Consider the following 22,434-nt stretch of genomic DNA (forward strand, 5'->3'; position numbering starts at 1 on the left):
GTAAAATCGTTACGCTAAAAAAAAAAAAAAATACACAAAGCAAACAACACAAAAGTTTTTTTTTTCTTGATAATTAACACCAAGTTGTATATCAGCCTTAATATTTAACTTGTCCTAATTGGTTATCCTAAAAGAGATATGGTTTATAAATATTTTTTTATAGAAAATATGGTTTACTAGAGTAATGAGTAAAATTTTGATCTAACAAAAAAAATTAATTCAACTCCTAAACAATACATAAAAAAATATGAGCTGCCATATGACAGCTCCCTACTTTAACTCCTTTTTTTTTCTTTTCTTTGTTTTTTTTATCTTTATTTTTGGTGAATTTTTTAACATATTTTGTTCACTTTATTATTATGAGAGTAATTTTTCACATGTGTTCTTATTTTATTTTTATTTAGATAAAATAATATTTTTTAAATGTGTTTATAGTTAATTTTTTTTATTAATTATTATTTTTACACATATTTTTTTTTAAAATAAATTTAAAAATTCTTAAATAATTATATAAATAAATTTCTTAATATTCTGTAAATAATAAATTTTTTTTAGTGTCTTCAACACAAAAACACGTTTTAAAAGTACTAAAAAATAACCAAAAATCAACCTCCTTTCATCACTTTCATGGCAAACACGGTTTAATAGCCAAAAAAAAAAAACCCCCGCAATGTGCTTGTACTCTATCACCTCACTGTGCAATCTAAAATTTACACCCCATTTTCATTTTAGAAGAATCCACTCTCCACTCTCTCTTCCACTCGTATCTCTCATCTCCTCCTCTGCAGAAATTTTTTATGTGTTCCTCTCCTCTCCTCGCCGTTCGAAGCAAGGTTCCCCGGCTCCGTTCACCGGCCTCTCTCTCCGTTCGCCGATTGATCTCTCCGTTTGCGGTTCGGAGCTCGTTTGGTTTCTCCTCCGCCGGATTGATCTCTCCGTTGCCGGTCTCCCTTCTCCTCCTCCGACTGCCCGTCTCTCGCCATCAGATCAAGAGGTAAACCTCTCTAACCGCGCGATTTTTAGTTTGAACATTTGGATTTTTGGGTCTGATTTTTAGTTTGAATATTTTGGGTTTTAGGTTTCTGATTTTCGCAGAAAAACGGTTGAGCATTGTTGAGGGTTCGGTTTGCCGGTATCCCCATCTCCTCCTCTGACTGCCCATCATCAGATCAAGAGGTAAGCCTCTGTTTGTTTGTGGGTTTTAGGTTTCTAATTATGAGTTTTCTGTTTTTCGTTGTTTTCGTCATCTTCTTTTGGCTTGTTTTACTGATTGTTTGTGGGTTTTAAGTGTTTTTTTTTTATCTTTAAAGCATCTTTCCAATGCTTCCGTGTTGATGATTTGATCTCCCTTTATGGTTTGGATTTATGATTATTTGTTTATGGTTTGAAACTTTGATCTGTGTTTGGAGTCTTTGGACTGAAGGTTTAATCCGTGTTTAGGAAGGTTTAATCTTTTTGTGTGTGTTCTACATAGTTTCAGAAGGTTTAATCTGTGATTGCTATATGTAAATGTAAAATTTTTGCCAACAAGCTTAAATAAAGGCCCCACGAGCAATACGGCAGAACTTGCAACACGGCAGTTTGATGGAAACAGACTTGGACCTGCGAATTGCAGTTCACTATGGCATCCCGTCTACATCTTCTATTCTCGCATTCGACCCCATTCAACGCCTTTTAGCCATTGGGACTCTGTGAGTTAATAAGCGCCTTTTCTTTTTTTATTCTTTTACCTTGTTTGTATTGGATTACGATCGAAGTGTGAGTTGCTAGCTAGGAACTAGGATTGCCTTGTGGCTCATTTTCAAAAACTATTTGGCAAAGAAAAAATTAAAGAGAAACCAAAAACAAAGAAAAGCGGCTGAATGAAACTGCTTCTTAGGAGAGTGTTTGTTGTGCATTTCATTTCTGTGGTACCAACGCATGGTGTTCACTTGAATGAATCCATAGTTTTTATGCTTCTTTCTTTGGAAATTTTGGCTTCCTGCGTCTCTATCTTATGTGCTTCACCATGGACTTCAGTGATAACTTTCATTTGAGGATCATATTTTGGGGAGAGAGAAATCATGGGCTTTACACAAAATTTAGGAAATTCCTCTCCACCTTTGAACTAGATTGATTGGTGGGAAATAAGATGCCTTGGGAGTCTAGGTCCTTTGTGCAATAATAAATGAATAAAAGAGTAACAAGATATATATCTTGAGATGTCACGTTGGCATAGCCGGGGAACCACATTGTCACTATAGTACTCTATTTTTTATTTTATTTATTTATATATATATATATAAATATATTTTTGGGCAGGGATGGAAGGATTAAAGTGATTGGTGGCGATGGTATAGGACTTCTTATATCCCCAAAGCAATTGCCCTTCAAATACATTGAGGTATACATGAAGTATGAATTACTGAAAACATTAGGATACAGTGCTGATTTTAATGCTTGTAGCATATTTAGCTAACAAAATGACAACCCAAGACATCCCAAACCGTGTATCTTTATGTTTATGTGTATATATATCTTCATTTTCCTTTCTCATTGTTTTCCTTATTCCTTGAGCGGCAGAGATAATAAGTGTTGTTTTGGCAATTTCTGCAAAACCAGGGTTACTTGGTTAGCATCTTAAATGACAATGACATTCAGATGTCTTGTTTGCTGTTTACAATGGGAAACCAATATAACTGCTTTTGTCGCAATCCATGGCTCCAACTTCATGTACATTACTCACTGAAAGAAGTTAATGTTACTCATATTTTCATCAGCTGATGATTGGCTGGCAAGTTGAAGAGTATTGGACAATCAATTCATAACAAGTTTGCTGTATTGCAATTTGCAGGTATGTCGGTGATGAATATGGTTTGATGTCTGTGCTGAAGTTCAATGCCGAAGAAAGAGCAGTTTTGCAGTTATATTACTGAACAAAGCATATATGATGCTGCAGATTTATCTCTCGGCAAGATCTAATAGACTGGAGAAGATGAATGAAGAGAAAATCTATGGTCTTGAGGTGCAGAAAGTGTATCTTACGGAACCTTAGTTGAAGCTCACTTGGTTTAAGTTTGAACATGAGTTAGGATCCTTCACTTAGATTTCCATTCATCATTTCTTTTTTATTGCGGTTTTCTTGTTGTATTGATGGTTGAGACATTGTTATTCTCTTTCAGTATGGTCTTCTTGTTGTATTCAGGTTGGAGACATTGTTGTTTTCTTTCAGTGTGGTTTTTTTGCTTTATGTTTAAGACATTGTTGTATATTGACATTTCGTATTACTACTTGTATGTGAGTCTGATTATTTTTATTGCACCATATTGAATGACAGATTTATTGTTATTGCATCATATTGAATGACAGTTTAATGAACACGACTTAATTCTTTTAATGACTGTCAATTTTTAAACATGGAATGTACTTTTTTTTTAACAAATTGATTAGTCATTAATGCTTATTTTAGTTGTAATTATATTGTGAATGAAGAAATGAAAAAAAAAACTAATTATCATAAATTTATTATAAAAAAATTCAAAATTATAGCATTATATTTTTTTAAATTAAATAAGTATTTTTAAATACTAAAAATAATTATATATATTTAAGTTTCATATCATGATTATTTTATATATTCACAATAATTTAATATTAAAATTTATCAAACGTTATTATATTAATTTTAAAATCAGTACAGTTATTATAATTACAGTTTATTAAATACTGAGTAGATTCTTATAAGTTGTTTTTTCAGGGTAAAAGCAATTTTTCTGGAATCCACGGCGCTATCAAACTAGCCAAAATATAGCTCGTCTTCTCTAACTCAATTTAGTTCCTCTCTGATCAGACCATGAAAGATTAACAATGGCGGACACAGAGACACAGTCCTCTACTACTTCCAAAACCTCTCTCTCCAACATCGATCCGATCCATCATCTTCCTCTTTCTCTCCTCAGATCCGACACAATCCCTCCCGCTCCGACCCGTACCGATCCGCCCGGGTCCACCATCGACTGGCTCCCGAACTTCTCCGACCTCTCATGGATCGCCTACGGAGCTTCCTCTCTCCTAGTCATCTCTCACTTCCCCTCTCCACTCTCCTCCAACGAAACCGTAATCGGACCTCTTTTCCGGCAGGTTTTCGAGCTCTCCGGCGATCCTTCTTCTGCCGTGAACGCCGTCTCGTGGTCTTCCGCGACGCCCTCCGTCGGTGAGCTCGCCGCGGCGGCCGAGAATTGCGTTTGGGTGTTCGCTCATGATTCGGGGACTTCTCAAGGTACTGTTTGGTTTATGAGAAAATGGTCGGACAAAACTAGAAAATGAACTCAAAAAGTTAGGAATTTTTTTGCTAGATTTTGGGATTTTTGTGTTAATTGCTATGTTGGAGTGTTTGCAAATTGTGTGATATCCAAAATGCAATACTTGATCCCAATTTTTATTTGGATGTAAAACTTTCGAAATTTTTTGCACTCATATTCAGGTTCTTTTTGTTGGAGCCAGAGTGCAATACTTGTTCAATCTGCCAAGGTGGATGCAGTCCGATGGACCGGCTCCGGGGACGGAATTGTTGCCGGCGGAGTTGAAGTTGTTCTGTGGAGAAGAAGCAACAGGTTTTGGGAAATCGCTTGGAAGTTTAAAACTGATCGACCTCAAACTCTGGTTTCCGCTACATGGTCTATTGATGGACCTTCTGCAACGGCAACTTATGCGAATACACCGCAAAACGAAGGATCATCATGTGTATCAGTGTGTCAAAATGATGGAAAATTGGGATATGGGAAAGTTGAGCTAAATCATCCTTTTCCTGTATCAATGATTCAGTGGAGGCAGATAGGTAGAGAATCAAATGGGGATGGTAAAAACTCGGAGAGAAATGTGCTGCTAACTTGTTGCTTAGATGGAACTGTAAGGTTGTGGTGTGAGATTGATAATGGAAAGGGCAGAAAAGTTGGCAAGGAGACAGTGAGGAGGTCCTTTTATGTTGCTGCTGTAATTGAGATAAATCAGTCGATGAGTGGAACTTTAGGTATGGATGTGTTTGTGACATGGGCCATAGAAATCGAGGGTATATTTGAAGCTGGTGAAGGTGCTAAAAAGTTCTTCTCCTCGAAAAGATATGATCACGACAAGGCTGGCAGTTGTGAGTGGATTATTGGGTTTGGTCCAGGAACGTTGGTTAGTCTCTGGGGAGTTCATTGTCTAGATGATGTCTCTCCAATGAGATTTCCTCGAGTTACATTGTGGAAGACACTAGAACTGCAGGGTCTGGAAGATGGACTTTCTAGGATCAATTTTCTGAATTCTAAAGAGGGAATATTTCTGAGTAAAGCTGCAATATTGAGGAATAGTGCTTCTGGTCCACCAAAAATGTGCTCTTTGATTCAATTGTTACCTTCTAATTCCTTGGCTTGGTCACTGTTATGTACACAAACATCTGGTACTATAGAGGAGTTATCAGTTGAACATAATTTAAGAGAGAATGTTTCTTGCTTGCCTGGTGGAGTATTAAATTTAGATGGTCATACTGGAAAAATCTTACAAGTAGCTGTGCATCCTTGTAGCTGTGAAGTTGAATTTGCCGTGTCCTTAGATTCCAATGGGTTGCTTCTATTTTGGTCAATGTCTACAATTTCTAACTGCATTTTGGGTCGTCCAACATTAATTCCCACATGGGAGCTCCATGGGAAGCTTGGAACTCGGGTTTCTTGTTCCAAGTATACAAGCTTGAGATGGGCTCCTTCAATACTGGATCAAGAACTTGTTCTCCTTTTGGGACATGTTGGAGGAATTGATTGCTTTGTTGTTAAGATAAATGAAAGGGAAGACGAAAATGTAGAATGTCACTACTTGTGTACTATACCTTTCACGGGTCATGGTCCTTTTGAGGAAGGTCCAACCATTATCTTTGTGATTCCTTTGCCTTCTACTAGAAATGACATCTTAAAGTCTCATAAATTATTGCTTTTGGGCATATGGATGAATGGGTTTCGGGCCCTTTCATGGGAAGTCAACTTGCATTCTTATGATTTATCAGGAAGCTGCTGTAATTGTAATTTTGAGTCAACAGATGCTGATGAATGCGGCACATGGAATTTTGGAACTAATTTTTGTGGTAAAAGATATTGTGTTAACGTTTGTCCTTGCTCATCACAACTACCAGAACCTCACAAGCGTGATCATGTTACAAGTTTTGCTGTGGTATCTCCAGACCATTTGGTTTCACAAGTATCGACTTCTTTTAGCAATCAAACCTTCAGGCATCCTGCATATATCATGGCCACGGGCTGCGCTAATGGTTATGTGAAATTGTGGAGAAGTGAGCTCAGTGAAGCATCAACCTCTTCTGCACTATGGGAGCTTGTCGGCATGTTTTTGGCACATCAGGGGCCCATTAGTGCTATGTGTTTAAGCGACTGTGGTCGAAAGGTCGCAACCATCTGCAAGGAATTTCATTCAAATGAGGTTAGCACTGTTTGTGTATGGGAGTCTGCACATGTTGTGGGTTCAGGGGCTTTTATTTTAGAAGACACAATAGCCCTCGATGGTCAAGTTGTTGCTTTAAATTGGTTAACCTCGGGTAATGGTCAGTTATTACTTGGCGTCTGCAAGCAGAATCAGTTGCGTATTTATGCTCAGAGATGTTTTAGTGGTAAGACTTTCTTGGACTCTGGAAAATCTTTGAAAGGGGAAATTTGGCGCTGCATTGCATATGCTTGTACCATCTCTCCAATTAATGACTTTCTTTGGGGCCCAAGAGCAACAGCTGTTGTTGTTCATGATCGTTATCTGTCGATAACCAGTCAATGGGTGTTCCTCATAGATAAAAAGCAACAGGCTAAGGTCTATTCAGAAAATTGTAAGAGCATTTTCCTATGTGCTGCGGGTGAAAAAGAAGAGGACATTCATTCTGCAATTTTCAGTGATTGTGACATCGGTAAGTTGACAGAATTGATACTTGAGGACAATAGCAAAGAGAAAAACTTTGGAACTCCTGAAAATACTAATACGAAAAAGGATTGTCAATTTAGCAGTTTGTTGGCAGCAAGGGCCCAGTTGGAGGATGGTTGGAGCGTGAAACTTGGTTTATGGAACATGCTAGAAGTGACCGAGAAGTTAGGTGGATCTCTGCAACTTTATCATCCCGAGGCACTCCTTATGAATATCTTCACAGGTATAAAAACAAAAATGATCAAAATGAAAATCCTTGTCATTTTTAACTTAGAAGTCGCCCAGAGCTGCTGCAATTGTCTTGTGATTTTAACTGAACAATGAGACAGAAATATATCATTTTTCTGCCTCATTTTAAGTTGGTGCTTTCATTATTATGGATATTCTCGGTATAGATATTATTTTTTCCCCATAATTTTCAAACAAATATTTACGTTAATATATGCATACATTTAAGGGAGGAAAAACAAAAACAAAAGAAAAAACTAAGCGTAGTTCTGAAATGAGACGGAGCGGCACGTCTTAAGAAATTGCATGCAGTGCCGTTATCATGACTTTCCTACCTGATAAACCTTACATCTTGTTAGAAAAGGAGCTAGGCAACAATTAATTTAGCTCATCTCATCCTAGCCCTTCGACTTATGTCACGTTGTTATCTTGTACATATCATACTTCCTAATTCCATTGTTAGTTTCAACAAATTGTGGACCAAATATGGCTTTCCTACAATAATCTTCCTTATGGAAACTATTTTTGGAATGCTTTGTTTTCATTGTGCTTGTACTTGATGTTTATTTGAACTTTTAGTGTAATGTTGTTTAAGCTTCTATCTCTGATGTGTTTAGGCAATTGGAAGCGAGCATATTCAGCTCTGAGGCATCTTATTGAATGCCTTACTCGTGCTTCTGAGGAGAAACGTGGCACAATCAATTTTAGCTATATTGTTCCACAAATTCCTCTGTCAAATTATTTTGAAGGACTCCTCCAAAAAAGTTTACCTGACAAAGGATTCCACTGGGGTGGAAAGGCCGCTTTAACCACTTCAACTTCTCAGTTTCAGATGGGCATATCCCAGTTTGCATACAATTTTGACTCTAATTCTTCTAATAACTTGTTTACATCCTCTTCAACAAGATCTGAACTAATTGCCTTCATTGAGCCACTTGAGAACTTTTACGAGTTAGCTTCTATAACCAATGTAGAGAAGACACAAATTCTTGCCGTAATAGATCTTCTTGGTGAAATTACTAATCCAAACTCTGCTTATGGAAGTCTTGATGAACCTGGACAAAGGTAATTCTTCCGTTCATGTTTAGATGGCATTCCACAAATTTTTCGCGGTCAAAGATTCCTTTTTCTTTCTGTTTTTGAACATGTAAAATGTTCTTTGATCTTGTGTAGATTCTTTAGAATGAGGTAGCGGTTTGTTGAATCTTTCCATCATGTTAGAACTTACTTGTTTCTGAATTATTATTACCTATGTTTTCTTTGTAGGTTCTGGGTGGAATTGAAGTTTCAGCAATTACACTTTTTCCAAAGGTTCAGTAGACCAGCAACCATGGAGGAATTGGTTATTGATTCTAGCTTGATTGTGTGGGCCTATCACTCTGATTGTGAGGAAAATTTGTTTGGATCTATTCTACCAAATGAACCATCTTGGCCAGAAATGCGTAACTTGGGTGTTGGATTTTGGTTCACAAATGCAGCACAACTGCGTACAAAGGTAATCTTTTCATCTTTTATTAGTATTCTAGTGAATCCATTAAGCTAGGGAAACAGCTCTTCTCAACTTTGTAAGAGAACCTGACTTTTTGTGCTGATCGAGTAGTAATAGAGCTATCCAGTTTAGTTATGCATGTTACGTGGGAATTTTCAACTGAAAAATTGTTCTTGCAATGAGCAAGTGATTTTGAGAGGAAAATTATTCAAATATAATCCCATATTATTGTGCAAGTAATTTTGTCATTTTATTGTTTGGAGACTGGATGGTGTACTTTTATACTTCTCCACAGTGCACCCTTTCCTCTCTCATTTGACCATAAATCTGGATGAATTTATTTTGACTATTTTTTTTTTTTTTTTATGTTGTACTATAAGTCTATAACTATGTCAAGCAGTTTTGACACTTTTTTTTTATGTAGATGGAAAAATTGGCAAGGTCGCAGTATCTGAAGAACAAAAATCCTAAGGATTGTGCATTGTTATACGTTGCTCTGAATAGAATCCAAGTCTTAGCTGGCCTTTTCAAAATCAGCAAGGATGAGAAGGACAAGCCCCTGGTGGGATTTCTTTCACGAAATTTCAAGGTAGTGTAAAAAGTTACGTAAGGGCCAGTATGTTATTGAATTATTTGGAAGAATCCAGAAAAAAAGTAATGTGAAAGAGGCATAAGAAATCTTTTCCGGTGAAGTTCTGCACCATCTACTGCCATTTGGTGGTAGTCTGTTATAGAGACGTCTTTCATTTTTCTCCCCTCTCCTTGGCTTGCGTCTACTTGTTGCGTTCTATCTTACATTGTTTGATGGTTTAGCTAATTTGTTAATGCTTGGTTTTCGTAAGAGTTTCAAATTTTAATAAGTGGTGGTGTCATTACTTGCAGGAAGAGAAGAATAAGTTAGCGGCGTTAAAGAATGCATATGTTTTAATGGGGAGACATCAGCTGGAGTTAGCTATTGCTTTCTTCCTGCTTGGAGGTGATATTGCCTCTGCTATCAATGTCTGCGCAAAGAACCTTGGGGATGAACAACTGGCACTAGTAATTTGTCGGCTGGTTGAGGGGTGTGGTGGACCATCAGAGCATCACCTAATAACAAAATTTATGCTTCCATCTGCAATTGAGAAGGGCGACAATTGGCTAACGAGCCTTCTGGAGGTGCCTTTTTCAAAAATAACTGAATAATCTTCGTTTTAAGATGCTATCATAGAAAGCTGCATGGGTGACATCTCTGTTGTTTCTCAAATAACTTATTGTGGACTCTCCTTGATTTGCAGTGGGAACTGGGGAATTACTACCAATCTTTTATGAGAATGTTTAGTTTCAAAACTGATTCTGCAATTGAAAAGTCCACAGTTTGCTCCAACAATGTTTGTTTCTTAGGGCCAAAGATTGGTCTCTATTGCCATACACTTGCAGCCAAAAATAATACGAGAAATGCTATTGGGGACCAAAATACTGCAATACTTGGTAGGTGGGCGATTCTGATGACAACGATTGCCTTAAGCAGACGTGGCCTTCCTGTAAGTTCTATTTGTGTTTCATTCTGTTGCTATATTGGATTGAGTTCTGGATGGTAGTATACTCTGAAAGTTATTTTTGTGATTTCAGGTTTTTTATGTTTTATTTTTTATTTTTATTTTTATTTAGGGAATAATTTACTGATGTGCAAAAATATTCAGCTATACTATTTCAAGTTTCTAGTTAATGTACAACCTTGATTAACTTTAATACACAGCTTCAAACCTTTTTCTTTGAGGAAATTCTTAGATACAAAGTACAAACTTATGCATACTTGCCCTTGTTGGTGGTTCTTTGTCCTCTTCTCTGAACAAGGCACCTTAACTCTTTAGACTTTTAAGTGGTTCAGTTCTGAGTGCAATTGGATCTTCTACGACCTTAGATATGTCTTGAAGGCATTTGGATGGATAACCATATAGAACCTTACAAGGCTTGCCCAGATGCTCTATCCAAGTTGCCCAGTATTAATTAGTCCTTTACACTACCCTACAGTTTTAGTGTTCGAAATATTATGCATGTTTTCACACATCTTTTAGATGTTGGATTTCCTTTTATTAGTTACTGATAAACTAGACCTCAAAGGTGGCCTGTCTATGTTTGGGTTATGCTAATATATTTCATGCTCACTGTAAGCTTGAAGCTTTGGAGTGCTTATCATCTTCACTGAACGTTCTTGGGAATACAAATCAAGGAAGTATATCCAGTTCTGAGCATTCAAACATTCTACATGGAATCCTAAAGCCTTCTGCCAGAGATTCTTCTAATTGGCTTTCAGACGATGTTGCCTTTTGTCTTGAGTATCATGCTAAAATTGATTTAGCACTTAAATACTTCTCAAAATTGCTAAGAGAACATCCGAGCTGGGAAGATATCATTGTTGGATCTGCTGGAGCTCATATGTGCTCAAAAGAATATGAGCATCATCACTTCGTGGAACTTCTTGAAAGCTTTCAACATAAGCTTGACACAGAAATGCTACAGTTTGAGCAAAAATTTTCACTACGTCCATTGTGTCTAATTAGCAAGGTATGCATATATAATATAGTTCTTTTTTTTTTTTTAAACAAGAAACTTTTAGTGATGAAACTTTGTATTACTTAGTTCATACATTTTAAGCTTGTCGAACATGAGGATTTTATCTTTGTCACTCGACTTAATTTTGTTCCCTCTCCATTCTGCAGATTTTAATCTCATTATACAATCACGGCCTGTTGTTTGTTGGATATGATCTATTTTGTGGATATATAAATCACGATCACTTGCCAGACAAAATCCAAACAGTTGATAGAATATGCTTGCATAGTCTTACAACTAAACCACTTTTCAAGGTTACTGAAGAAACCTCCCTATTGTTTTCGCGATTTATTATTGCCTGCAGCTTGACGTGTTCCCAACTGTCATATTTTATTGAAACTGATGTATCTTGTGAAAGTATATCATCTTCACGTTCCAATGCTTGGGGATATGATTTTCAATGTGTTCTGTTGTCACTGCGGCTTTTAAGAGCTTCTTTGAGGATGACATGTAAATCCCTAAGTGAATATCTCATCATTCTTGACTTAGTTGAATATTTTCTATACTTTGCATATTCTTGGTTTCAAAGAAACTTTAGAGGTCTCTTTAAGATTGTGGAACCTCTGTTGTTGACGCATACCAATGTGCATACACTTTATGATGTTGATATTGCAAATCTGAAGAAGCGTCTCCCTGAGATTGTAGATCTTGTCCAAAGTTTATTGCATCGTGATGTAGGAAAAGGTCCACAGAATTCTGATGAGCTGTTAGAAAATCAAGTTTCGGATATACCACATTCAATTCCAGAAGATGAACGGTGGCATATTATAGGGGCTTGTTTGTGGCAACACATGTCCAGATTTATTAAGCATAAACTAAATACCATGTCATATAAACTTGAAGACAGCTGTTTTTCTGGCTTATCCCATGGCAGACCTTCTTCAGGATCATTTAATACCACAAATTTGGAATCTGATGAGAACAGTTCAAAAGAACAGATTGGGCTGGTTTTGTTGATCTCGGTCAAGCTATTAAAGACCACAGCAGAACACGTTTCTTCATATCATGTAAAACAGCTGGCATCATATGTACACAAGAAGATGGAATATGGATGGCACGCAAAGACTCTTATTTGGTTGGAAGAATCTAGTCAGGCTCAAAGCAGAGACCCCTGTCAGAATCTAAGTCAGGATATTGTCCATCTGGACGTGTTCAATGATGAAGATGGATTCAATAGATTATGGGACATATGTGCTGAACCTAAATTAATATCCGAAAGTTTTGCTGTGGAAAAAATAAGTTTCTTGCACTGCTTTGATCATAAACCTTCTATAGGATGGAATGACCTATGCGAAGGCATTGGTGTGATAGACGAAACTGAGGAAGCCCATAATCAAAAAGGTTCACCTAGCACTAGCTCAGCAACTACTGAAACTGGGGCACCTACGAGATGGATATTTCAGAACGGGAATACTTTTTTGTGGTCATGGCAGAAAGATAATACCATTACTAAGGATATTTTGTCCTTCTTGAGCCCTAGAGAAGTGCTCAAGAGGAATGGCGAACTTTTGGAGGTAAGTTTCATTTATTCCTATAACTTTATCCATCTTTTTCTCACCTGATATCATGTGGATCTTCAATATTGTAGGGTCTATCGTATTTTGATAACTGGAGGTTGCCCCTTATTTTTTTGAGGTTCATATATTTACCGTAATAAATCCATTCCTTTTGGCAGGCATTGTGCATCAACTCCATTCATCAAGGACAAGCTGCTGTTGCTAGCAACCGAAAAGTAAGTCCTAAAACTTTTACTTCAATATATTTGTCATATTGGTTTGTCTTGAAATTCTGTTTTGTTTATGGTTTTTTCACTACCATCTTTTTCTCATTGGCTTGCAAGCTCTATTAGGCATTAGCATGTGTTCATGCTCCCAATTCTTGTCCTTATATTGAAATAGCTAAAAAAAGGAAAGCAAAAAAAAATCAGAAACATGACTAATATTTACGGCTGGGTTTCTGGGGGGTCAAATGTTCTATTTGTTTTGCTGTTTCACAGATATAAGTTCCAACTTTAACTTGCATAGGAAAATGCATGAATTCATTGGTGTGTGGCCGGCATATTTCAAATCCAGGCACCTACTTTTCTGTGGTTGCTTCAGATAAAAGTGTGTAGCCACTTTTCAAAAGTTTAACCTGTTTTAGATGTTATGGTTTCCGGTCCACCAAGTCATGCAAATAACAAAATTGAAGATCCAGACTCTTCGTCCAAAAGGAAATTTAAACTTTGTTTGGTGGTATATTTGGAGAAATTCAGTTGTCCCTGGGGTGTATAAGCTGTGTTGTCTGTGAACTTTGGCTTGCTGGTAAAAACTGAGTTTCCAAGGAAACTTAAATTTTTTTGCCTTGCGTATCTCGTACCTGTAAGTGGATTGATGCATGAACAGTTCATGACAGCTCCCTAGTTCGGGGTATTAATATAGTCAAGCACTCTAGCTTTATCTTGATTATTTGAAAACAGGCTGCTATCTCAATAGCTGGTTTACACTGATTTTTCAATGTTCGAAAGATATCATTTTGGCCATTGTTTTGTAGCTTGCTTCCATTCTACAGACAAAGACATAAATGATTTTTCATACGAGTTGCTGTCTGATTCAGGGTATACTATTTTTCAACTGGGAAGATGAAATACCTTTCGGAGATCAGTCTGATTCTATTTGGTTAGAGGCTGGTTGGCCGCCGAATGGATGGGCTGGTTCTGAGTCAAACCCAGCTCCTACATATGTTTCTCCTGGTATTGGTCTTGGGAGCAAGAAAGGGGCACACCTTGGACTGGGTGGAGCAACTGTTGGCGTGGGCTCTTTCGCAAAGCCCAGGAGAGACTTGACTGGGGGTGGGGCATTTGGTGTTCCAGGTTATGCTGGTATTGGTGCCTCTGGCTTAGGTTGGGGAACTCAAGAGGACTTCGAGGAGGTTGTGGATTCTACACCCACTGTGGAGAATATAAGTACTAGAGCTTTCTCCAGTCATCCCTCTCGGCCCATCTTCTTGGTTGGCTCTAGCAATACACACATTTACTTATGGGAGGTATGAAACTTGGCTTTTCTAATTAGTATGTTGTTTTCTTTCCCCTCATTATTCTTGAGTATTACGCGTTGCAATCTTTTTTGTATTACTAAAATATCTTCTTTTAGAGTTTGGTTTCCTTGAAATTGTTTCAGTGAAAATATTGTGAAATGCCTCTTGGTTATGTTTCTAGTGTTTTGCAAGTTGCAAGAACCATTTCATCAACTGGGCTCATGGTTAGACAGACTGGAGTTCTATTCTAACGAAAAGGCTTATGTGTTTGGTGTTGAAGCTCTTGAGTGTTGACTTTATAATTTCTTTTTATTTGGACGAAAGATTAAACATGGTGATAGAGGAAGGAAACTAATATTTTAGAAAAGCAGTGAAAGTCTTTTGCAAAACAAGCACATTACAAGTTGTTAGCTTTGAGGGCATATATATTGATTCAAAATTTTATATGTACAGTTTGGTAAGAAGAAAGCTACTGCCACTTATGGAGTACTTCCTGCTGCAAATGTCCCTCCACCGTATGCTCTTGCCTCAATATCTGCCTTGCAGTATGACCATTATGGACACAGATTTGCTTCTGCTGCCTTAGATGGCACCGTATGTACGTGGCAGTTGGAGGTGGGAGGAAGGAACAATATTTATCCAACAGAAACATCACACTGCTTTGATGGCCATGCATCGTATGTGTAATTAATTTAGAAAGTTCAAGAAACAATTTCAATTTTGTCCTATGTTCTTGGGTTGAAACGAACAGAGTTAAATTCCTAATTTTTCTTGGGGAACTGTTACATCCATATGTATTGTCATTCGCAGGGATGTTACTTATATTACTTCGAGTGGATCTATCATTGCTTTAGCTGGATATAGCTCCTCTGGCGTTAATGTGGTTATATGGGACACGTTAGCTCCACCCACAACTTCACAAGCTTCAATTATATGTCATGAAGGTATAAACTCTTTTTTTGTTTGTTTTTTTTTGTTTTTTTGGTTTCAATTTTAGTAAAAGGTCTCTGAGCAAGTCTTGAACTGTGTTTTGGCAAGGTGAAATTAGGTGCATGATTCCCCACGATCCTCTTAATTCTTTATATCTCGAGAAAAGAAACAAAAAAGTGCTCAAGGAAAAAGTAGAAACATATTTTTACTGAAAAAGGATAAGTTGTCTACTTGAATCTCCAAATATTTCTTGCAATCAAATCAATTAGAAATCAACAAAATAAAAAGTAAGTGGAATAAAAGTACGCTCAGAATTTTTACGCTCATCTCATGTTATATGAACCTTTCTCCTTTTTATGTGAAGGTGGTGCACGCTCTCTTTCAGTCTTTGATAATGACATAGGAAGTGGTTCTATTTCTCCCCTTATTGTTACTGGCGGTAAAGGTGGCGATGTTGGAGTTCATGATTTTCGGTACATTGCTACTGGAAAGACTAAAAGGCACAACCATTCTAGTAATGGTGGACAAACCACCACCACATCATCAAATGTTGACACGCGGACAGCTAATGGGAACAGAGTTGGGGACCAAAACATAAATGGGATGGTTTGGTACATACCAAAGGCTCATTCAGGTATAAGCAAAGTGAATCTCAGGAACGACTATGTCCACTCACTACTGTTTAGTTGATTGTTATCATTGACTTGTTCTCCGAATTGATCTGATTGAAGGGAGTGTTACCAAGGTATCTACAATCCCAAATACCAGTTTATTCTTAACGGGAAGCAAAGATGGGGACGTTAAACTTTGGGATGCAAGAAAAGCTAGGATGTTATTTCATTGGCCAAAATTGCATGATAGACATACATTTTTGCAACCAAGCTCTCGAGGCTATGGTGGGGTAGTTCGGGTAATTTGTTGTTCCTTTATAGTGCTATTCTTTGTGTATGCCCGTAGAACCGCAACTACACTAATTTTGGTTGGCTTGCATATGCTAAAGCAATATCATATTCATCTTCACAGGCTGCTGTCACAGATATACAAGTTGTTTCACATGGTTTTCTTACATGTGGTGGAGACGGTAGTGTAAAGCTGATTGAGCTCAAAGACCAACACAGGAAATAAGGCGGCATAACATAAGACGTAAGGAAGTCGATCCGAGTTGCATTTGGATAATTAGTTTCATGGGAATTCTCCAGCGACTTGAAATAAGGTAAAGAGGAAAACACCACGCATTGCGATATTTGGCATTCTACATCGGTTAGGAACAGCAACACTGCAGACCCTGACAGATGCCCAAGATAATCCTGACCCTTGCCTACTTTGATTCGCAAATAGAAGTCAATTTTTTTTGTTTCTTTCTCTTGCCTACGGTTTCTCCATGGCCAACTAACAGGAAGGAATGTGAATAACTCCCTCCCCGTTCCCCGTGAATCTCTGTGACTTACTATAGTAAACGCAAAGTCATTCCCATATGTTTCAAGACTTTTGCACTGCTTTCTTGGTTTAATGAGCTAAGACATGCCTCTTCTTTCCCGGTTGCACTTATGGAGTTAAAGATCCGGCGAAGAATCAGCAATGGAACCTAATTTTTGGATACGTCGCAAATTTTTTTACTACGCGTGTGTTTACTTGAGGCTTTTTTTTTTTTTTTTTTTTGTATATATTTGTGAAACCAAAATGTATCCCATAATTAGTTCTACAATGCAGAATGCTCTGTAGTGTATATTAGTGATTAGTGATTTCATTCTTTTCACAGGCGGTTGTATTATAAGAGATTGTTTTTTCATCCCAAGAAAAAAAAAAATAAAACAGATATATATATATATATATATATATATATATATTGCTGATGTCCTCTTCTTTTCCTAATGTTATGCGTGGCTTGAGCTGAAACGAATAAAAACGTTTATCTTCTTATTCTTGTGTTATTTCCTTTTCTTTTCTTTCCCGTCTTTTTTTTTTTTTTCTCTAGAGTGCATTCTCTTGGAGAGGTATATTAATTTGGCCCTAAGCCACCGGCTTCCACGTAATTTAGCTAGAGAAATCCGTTTCCTAGTTTATGCACTTTTTGGGACAATTTGGCAACCTAACATGTTTCTTCTGACTTTAATGGTGTGCCTTTTCAACTTCCTCCTAGCTTTTGCCACGGTTTCCACTTTCATCATCTTGGCCGTCTGGAAAAAAAAATTACTATGGTTTCAGCCAACAGAGAAAAAATAGGTTACTAAATCCTCTCCACTCTAGTACTGCCAATACCAGGGGAAGCATTCCTGTGGGCGATTCAAAGAGCTAAACAGAAGCGCGTATATCATCATTTCACAGACGAAGGTTGTATCAATGACATTGTTTCACCTGGCAAAGTGTATATCTTAGTGCACTACGGTAAGTCAAGAAAAAAAAAAAAAAGGATATTGCATATAATAAGCAAGTTCAAAGTGCGAGTTGCTTTTACTGGAAGAGTGCTGCTTTTTCTTCCACTCCCATCAATCATGACACACCCTGATCTCGATTATATTTTTTCGGACTTGTTTAGTTCGTTGATTTGAGTTTTTAATTTGAGTTGAGATGTGATTTTATGTGAGAATTTTTTACTGTAAGAAAAAAATTAAATGTGATTATTTGTAAGAATTTTTTACTGTAACAAAATTTAAATTCTAAATTCGAATCAACGAAATGAATAGACCTTTGATTCTTATTTCTCGATTATACTTGATCGCCCACAATTATATCCTAAGCCGAAGGACATATCAAACACGAATCCAGAAAACCGGGGGCCCACACACAGTTTACTAATTTTACTCGAGTTAAAAGGTAATAAACAAGTTTCTCTTACGACAGTAGTGGTGAAGAACGATATCATCTAAAATTTGATTTTTATTAATTCGTGTCGATGTGATTTTAGAGTCCTTAAGTATGAGTTAACGAAAACATATAAATTCAGAATAGTACACCACTAATCTCTTTTTCTTTTAGATAAAAGGCACCTCTTATTAACCCAGAAACTTTCAATAACATGATTTTCAGCAGTCCATTTTTAGCTCTTAGTTTCTTGAAATGAAAAATGGGGTTGCACTCGTGGGGTCCACCAGATATGCCAATTTTTGTATACAATTTCTTTATCTGTATTTATCTATTTCTTTGGAGAGGCAAATCAAAGGGTGGTTGGTCGGAGTTAGGAACCCAGGATTTTCATGCTTGCGTGAGAGTCGAGCACTCTCTCCGTTTTAATAGATAAAACGGGTCTTATCCTATAACCGGCGTGGACCCCACGTTCATCTTTGATACGCGCCACCACATGCCACGTGTTTTACGCAACAACTCAACTAGTACGGATCCCTTTTTCAAAACGACAGGCAAAAAACCGCTCTATGAGTGGTCGTTAGGTGAATTGTAATTGCAAAGTTGCAAACCGATAGCAGAGAATGATAACTGAAAAACATTAAAAAAAAAATTAAAAAAAAAAAAGAAGCAAGGATGACACCACCACCCTCTCTTTCTCTCTCCTCTTTTTCTCTCACTCTCTCTCCTTGCCGTCTCTGACATGGGTCATCATCTTCTTGCTTGGTCTTAGATTCGTTTAGTCTCTTTGTTGGATTGGATCTCACACAAAAAACGTTTCGTTTCTACATATGTTACTTCATTTATAGCAGATCTAACTTCTGAGGAGCACCCACTTGGCCATCTTCATTAAGCTTCTTCAATTCAGTTGAGTTTCTCTATTGGGTTTCTTCTTTTTATTATTATTTTTTTCCTTTGATAGGATTAGGAATTATCTTTTGATGCTTCATCTATATTAAAAAACTAGGTTCTTTTGCTCCTGTTGTTAAATTAGAATAATTTGACCCTTTTTTTTTGTTTAGATGGATAGCCTGGTGCTGAATTTTTATTTTTAGGCTCCTTGACATGGATTGGTGTTTGATTTTTCTGGGTTTTATTCTTTTTTTTTTTTTTTTTGATTGACTATTATAAATTTGATGAATTTTGAGAACCTTCAGTGATGAGGGGCATTGATTGCTGATTTATCCTTATCTTATCCTCAGTTTTTTTTTTTTTTTCCTTCATTTTTGGATCTTTCCAGAACTGCATTGGAGAATCTAATTGAAGAAAGTTATTGTATTTGATTCTGATTCCAAACCAATTACTAAAGTTTCTTATTTGTATTTATGGATTGGTCGTTGATGATAAATTATTTGTCTGTAAAAAGGCATACATTTGTTCATTCCAGTTGAAAAGAATACATTTTTAACATTATTCTGATTCCCAGAGGCCCATGGTGGTTTTAGTCAATCAAATCCTTTTGGTGGGTTTAGATAATTTTTCTCTTGGATTGTTTTTGATTTGTTGAATCACCCATGGCTCAAGGCTAGGCTTAGAAGGCTAGAACTATATCTTTATTGAATTTAGCGGGATAGAAATATTGGACGGTCCTTTTTTTTTTTTTTTGGATACTCAAAATGATATCTAGGGAACTTTTTTTTTCTTAATTAGATCCATACCTGTTTGGATATTATATCCTTTCTAATTTGTTTTGTTTCTCCTTCTACAGAATAAATGTGCGACGAATAAGAGAAAAATGGCAGTAGCAGAAGCAAGAGCTGTGTGGCAAAGAGCGGCCAATCGTTGCTTTGTCCAAGAAGATGCAAAAAGAGCTCCTAAATTAGCTTGCTGCCAATCCTCTTCAACATCGAAACAAGTTGAAGCGGGAGGACACGCAACAGCAACCGACGGGCCAGACCATCCTGCTGTCGGTTTCATGCCTACTAACAGGTGTCCGTCGTATTCTAATTTACCCCCTGACACAAGATGGTGGCTCCATATGCAACCGAATTACGGATGCCAAAAGGGTTTTACATATGAACAGATGAATGCTTTGGAGAATGAGGAGGGAACTAAGAATGCGGGTGTTGTAAACTCGACATCCAGAATAAGTGAGGCGCACAAAAGGAAAGGAGACAAGAACAATGAGTGTTTTGTTAGTGTACATAATGCTGCCCAAAAGAAAGCTTCAGAAGTAGGAAAGAAAAATGTAAAGGCCTTAGATGGTAAGGACATAGAAGAGCTTATTGGACTTGAGGATTCAACAGTTAGCTGGGAAATTATGCAGGTGGATTCTATTGATTGCTCAGATACGAAACAATCAAATGAAATGTGCTTTGAGCCAGAATATAGTTGGATGGGGAGTGAAAAGAGTGAGCCATGGTGGCGGATGACGGATAGAGATGAATTGGTATCCTTGGTTGCGCAGAAATCACTTGACCGTGTTGGGAACTGCGATCTTCCCCCGCCTCAAAAGACGTCCCATAGAAGACACCCTTATGCTCGCATTGGCTGTTTTGACAGTAAGGAGATTTCTGCATCATCTTTGGATTGGAGAACTCAAACTGGTAGTCTCTCCTCCACTGGGACTGTTCGTTCTCCGGGCTTTGCTAACTCTGGAAGAACGCAAGAGATACCGGGGTGTTTAACCAAAGGACTTTCGCTTTACGAATCTGACGAAACTTCAAGGTACTTGTAGCTAAATTTCCCTCCCAATTTCAGTTACTTTTCGAGTTATTTCATCTTTTTAAAAGGAAACTATGTTGATGCACATAGATTGCTGTTACATTTACACTCTCTAGATTTATGACGCTGGTTTTGATTCAATGAGTCATGTTGGTTTTGTATTATAGAATAAAACACGTACACAGGTCTAATTTATCCATAAACATAAGTTTGTACTGACTTTGATGACCCAAAAACAGTTATTGTACAAGCCACAAGAATATGACAGAGATACAACAAGATTGCGAGGGAGAATTCAGCAAAGCGCAGCTGATGGAAGCACTCTGCCATTCTCAAACGCGAGCAAGGGAAGCTGAGAAGGCGGCAAAGCAGGCTTATGCCGAAAAAGAGCACATTGTTACACTTTTCTTCAGACAAGCCTCACTACTTTTCGCCTACAAACAGTGGCTCCAATTGCTGCAGCTGGAAACCCTATATATCCAGTTAAACAACAATGACCAGCAAATCTCCAATCTTTTCCCATTGATCATTCCATGGAAGTCTTCTTGCGAAGAGAGGAAGCCAAGGAAGAGCTTGCATAAGGGTGTCAAGGGTAGAGGAGAAAAAAGAGGCCGCCCGGATCATGATGTGGCGAAATACGCCGTCGCTTTCGCCTTGGGGTTGAGCCTTGTTGGTGCTGGTTTGCTCCTGGGATGGACTGTGGGGTGGATGTTGCCTCATTTCTAGGCAGCACAAATCTTCTCTTGCTTGTTGTGAATGTCATAGTAATATATCTATTGGGGTTTAAATGGAAGAATTTGGCCGAGTAATTTTATTTCCTTTGTACTTTCTTAGACTTTCCTTAGGTTTTTGTATGTAAATTCTCAAAATCCACTTTTATGTACAAAATGATTTTGTGAGAACTTGTATATATGTTTTTGAGGAAAACTGTTTCTTCTTGGAGTAGGGATGTATTTCCTCCAATTTCTCATGTGATGGTTTCACTTGGCAATCAAATGATTGTTATTTCTCTTGAATATTCCAAGCTAGTTGTTGATTTAATCTTTGTGCAACTCTAGATTTAAGTTGAAGTTACTAATCAGAAGAAGGGAAGTAGTTTCATTATTATTTCTTTTTTCTTTTTTTTTTGTCTTTCACTCGTAGGTAGAGTTAGACCATTAGATTTGGTCATTATCATATCGGATTAAAATGCAGAACAGATCATTTTTATAAGAATATGACGGTTGAAAATAAAATTTTTGTTGGCAATTTATTTTTTCGGTATCTACGAGAAAATTTTCTTATTTTTTTATTCTATGAATGCTATAGCAATTTGTTAGGAACTCTTATCTTCATTATGCCTCTCATGTAAGGAAAGTTTTGAGGCAAAGAAACATTACTTTGGGAAATTGCTCAAGAGAAAAGGACCAGTTAAGAATCTGGGGACCCCCGGCCAATTTGTCAAGTTGATTGACCAGCTCATCTAACCGACAATTTCAAAATATGTTGTAAAATTAGTTTTTGGATCCGGATAAAGATATCTTTATTGATATTATACGTTTCTGAACATTAGATTTTATACCTTTAAAAAAGAAAAACATTATACATAACAAATATATCAAAATCAAAATGTATATAATTTCCCGATATGAAATCATTTGATAGTTTAAAAGTGTATATTACTAAAAGAGTAGTTTTTAATACATACAAAAAAAAAAAAAAAAAAAAAAAAAATTTTTTCCTTTTTTTACTTTTTCCCTTTTTTT

General features: G+C 37.1%; 3 protein-coding genes across 8 annotated transcripts; all 3 read left to right on the top strand.

The window, feature by feature from the left end:
- Window positions 1–626: 626 nt before the first annotated feature.
- LOC21406246 (syntaxin-binding protein 5-like) lies at window positions 627–3,297 on the top strand. 5 transcript variants are annotated; one of them, XM_024168375.1, is made up of 6 exons: window positions 627–994; window positions 1,079–1,176; window positions 1,532–1,691; window positions 2,302–2,383; window positions 2,602–2,712; window positions 2,834–3,297. In XM_024168375.1, the coding sequence occupies exons 3-6, from the start codon at window positions 1,585–1,587 to the stop codon at window positions 2,843–2,845; spliced, it is 312 nt and encodes a 103-aa protein (XP_024024143.1). In that variant the 5' UTR covers window positions 627–994; window positions 1,079–1,176; window positions 1,532–1,584; the 3' UTR covers window positions 2,846–3,297. The 5 variants fall into 5 exon arrangements, 2 of the variants coding, with proteins under 2 accessions (XP_024024143.1, XP_024024144.1); XM_024168376.1 differs by having other exon boundaries at window positions 1,543–1,691; XR_002902555.1 differs by lacking the exon at window positions 2,602–2,712.
- Window positions 3,298–3,769: 472 nt separating this feature from the next.
- Window positions 3,770–16,966, top strand: LOC21406247. Of its 2 annotated transcripts, XM_024168389.1 has the most exons (16): window positions 3,770–4,258; window positions 4,463–7,153; window positions 7,776–8,223; window positions 8,425–8,653; window positions 9,072–9,236; window positions 9,530–9,802; window positions 9,922–10,167; window positions 10,799–11,191; window positions 11,347–12,753; window positions 12,915–12,971; window positions 13,835–14,263; window positions 14,708–14,931; window positions 15,065–15,198; window positions 15,549–15,818; window positions 15,916–16,094; window positions 16,208–16,966. In XM_024168389.1, exons 1-16 carry the CDS (start codon window positions 3,847–3,849, stop codon window positions 16,307–16,309), a joined length of 7,659 nt encoding a protein of 2,552 aa, XP_024024157.1. In that variant the 5' UTR covers window positions 3,770–3,846; the 3' UTR covers window positions 16,310–16,966. The 2 variants fall into 2 exon arrangements, with proteins under 2 accessions (XP_024024157.1, XP_024024158.1); XM_024168390.1 differs by lacking the exons at window positions 14,708–14,931; window positions 15,065–15,198; window positions 15,549–15,818; window positions 15,916–16,094; window positions 16,208–16,966 and having other exon boundaries at window positions 13,772–13,835.
- Window positions 16,967–18,583: 1,617 nt separating this feature from the next.
- LOC21406248 lies at window positions 18,584–21,664 on the top strand. The gene is made up of 3 exons (XM_010102416.2): window positions 18,584–18,893; window positions 19,734–20,692; window positions 20,929–21,664. Exons 2-3 carry the CDS (start codon window positions 19,761–19,763, stop codon window positions 21,413–21,415), a joined length of 1,419 nt encoding a protein of 472 aa, XP_010100718.1. The 5' UTR covers window positions 18,584–18,893; window positions 19,734–19,760; the 3' UTR covers window positions 21,416–21,664.
- Window positions 21,665–22,434: the final 770 nt, after the last annotated feature.

This window comes from Morus notabilis, unplaced genomic scaffold (genome assembly GCF_000414095.1).
Source record: "Morus notabilis unplaced genomic scaffold, ASM41409v2 Scaffold404, whole genome shotgun sequence".
Taxonomy (NCBI): Eukaryota; Viridiplantae; Streptophyta; class Magnoliopsida; order Rosales; family Moraceae; genus Morus; species Morus notabilis.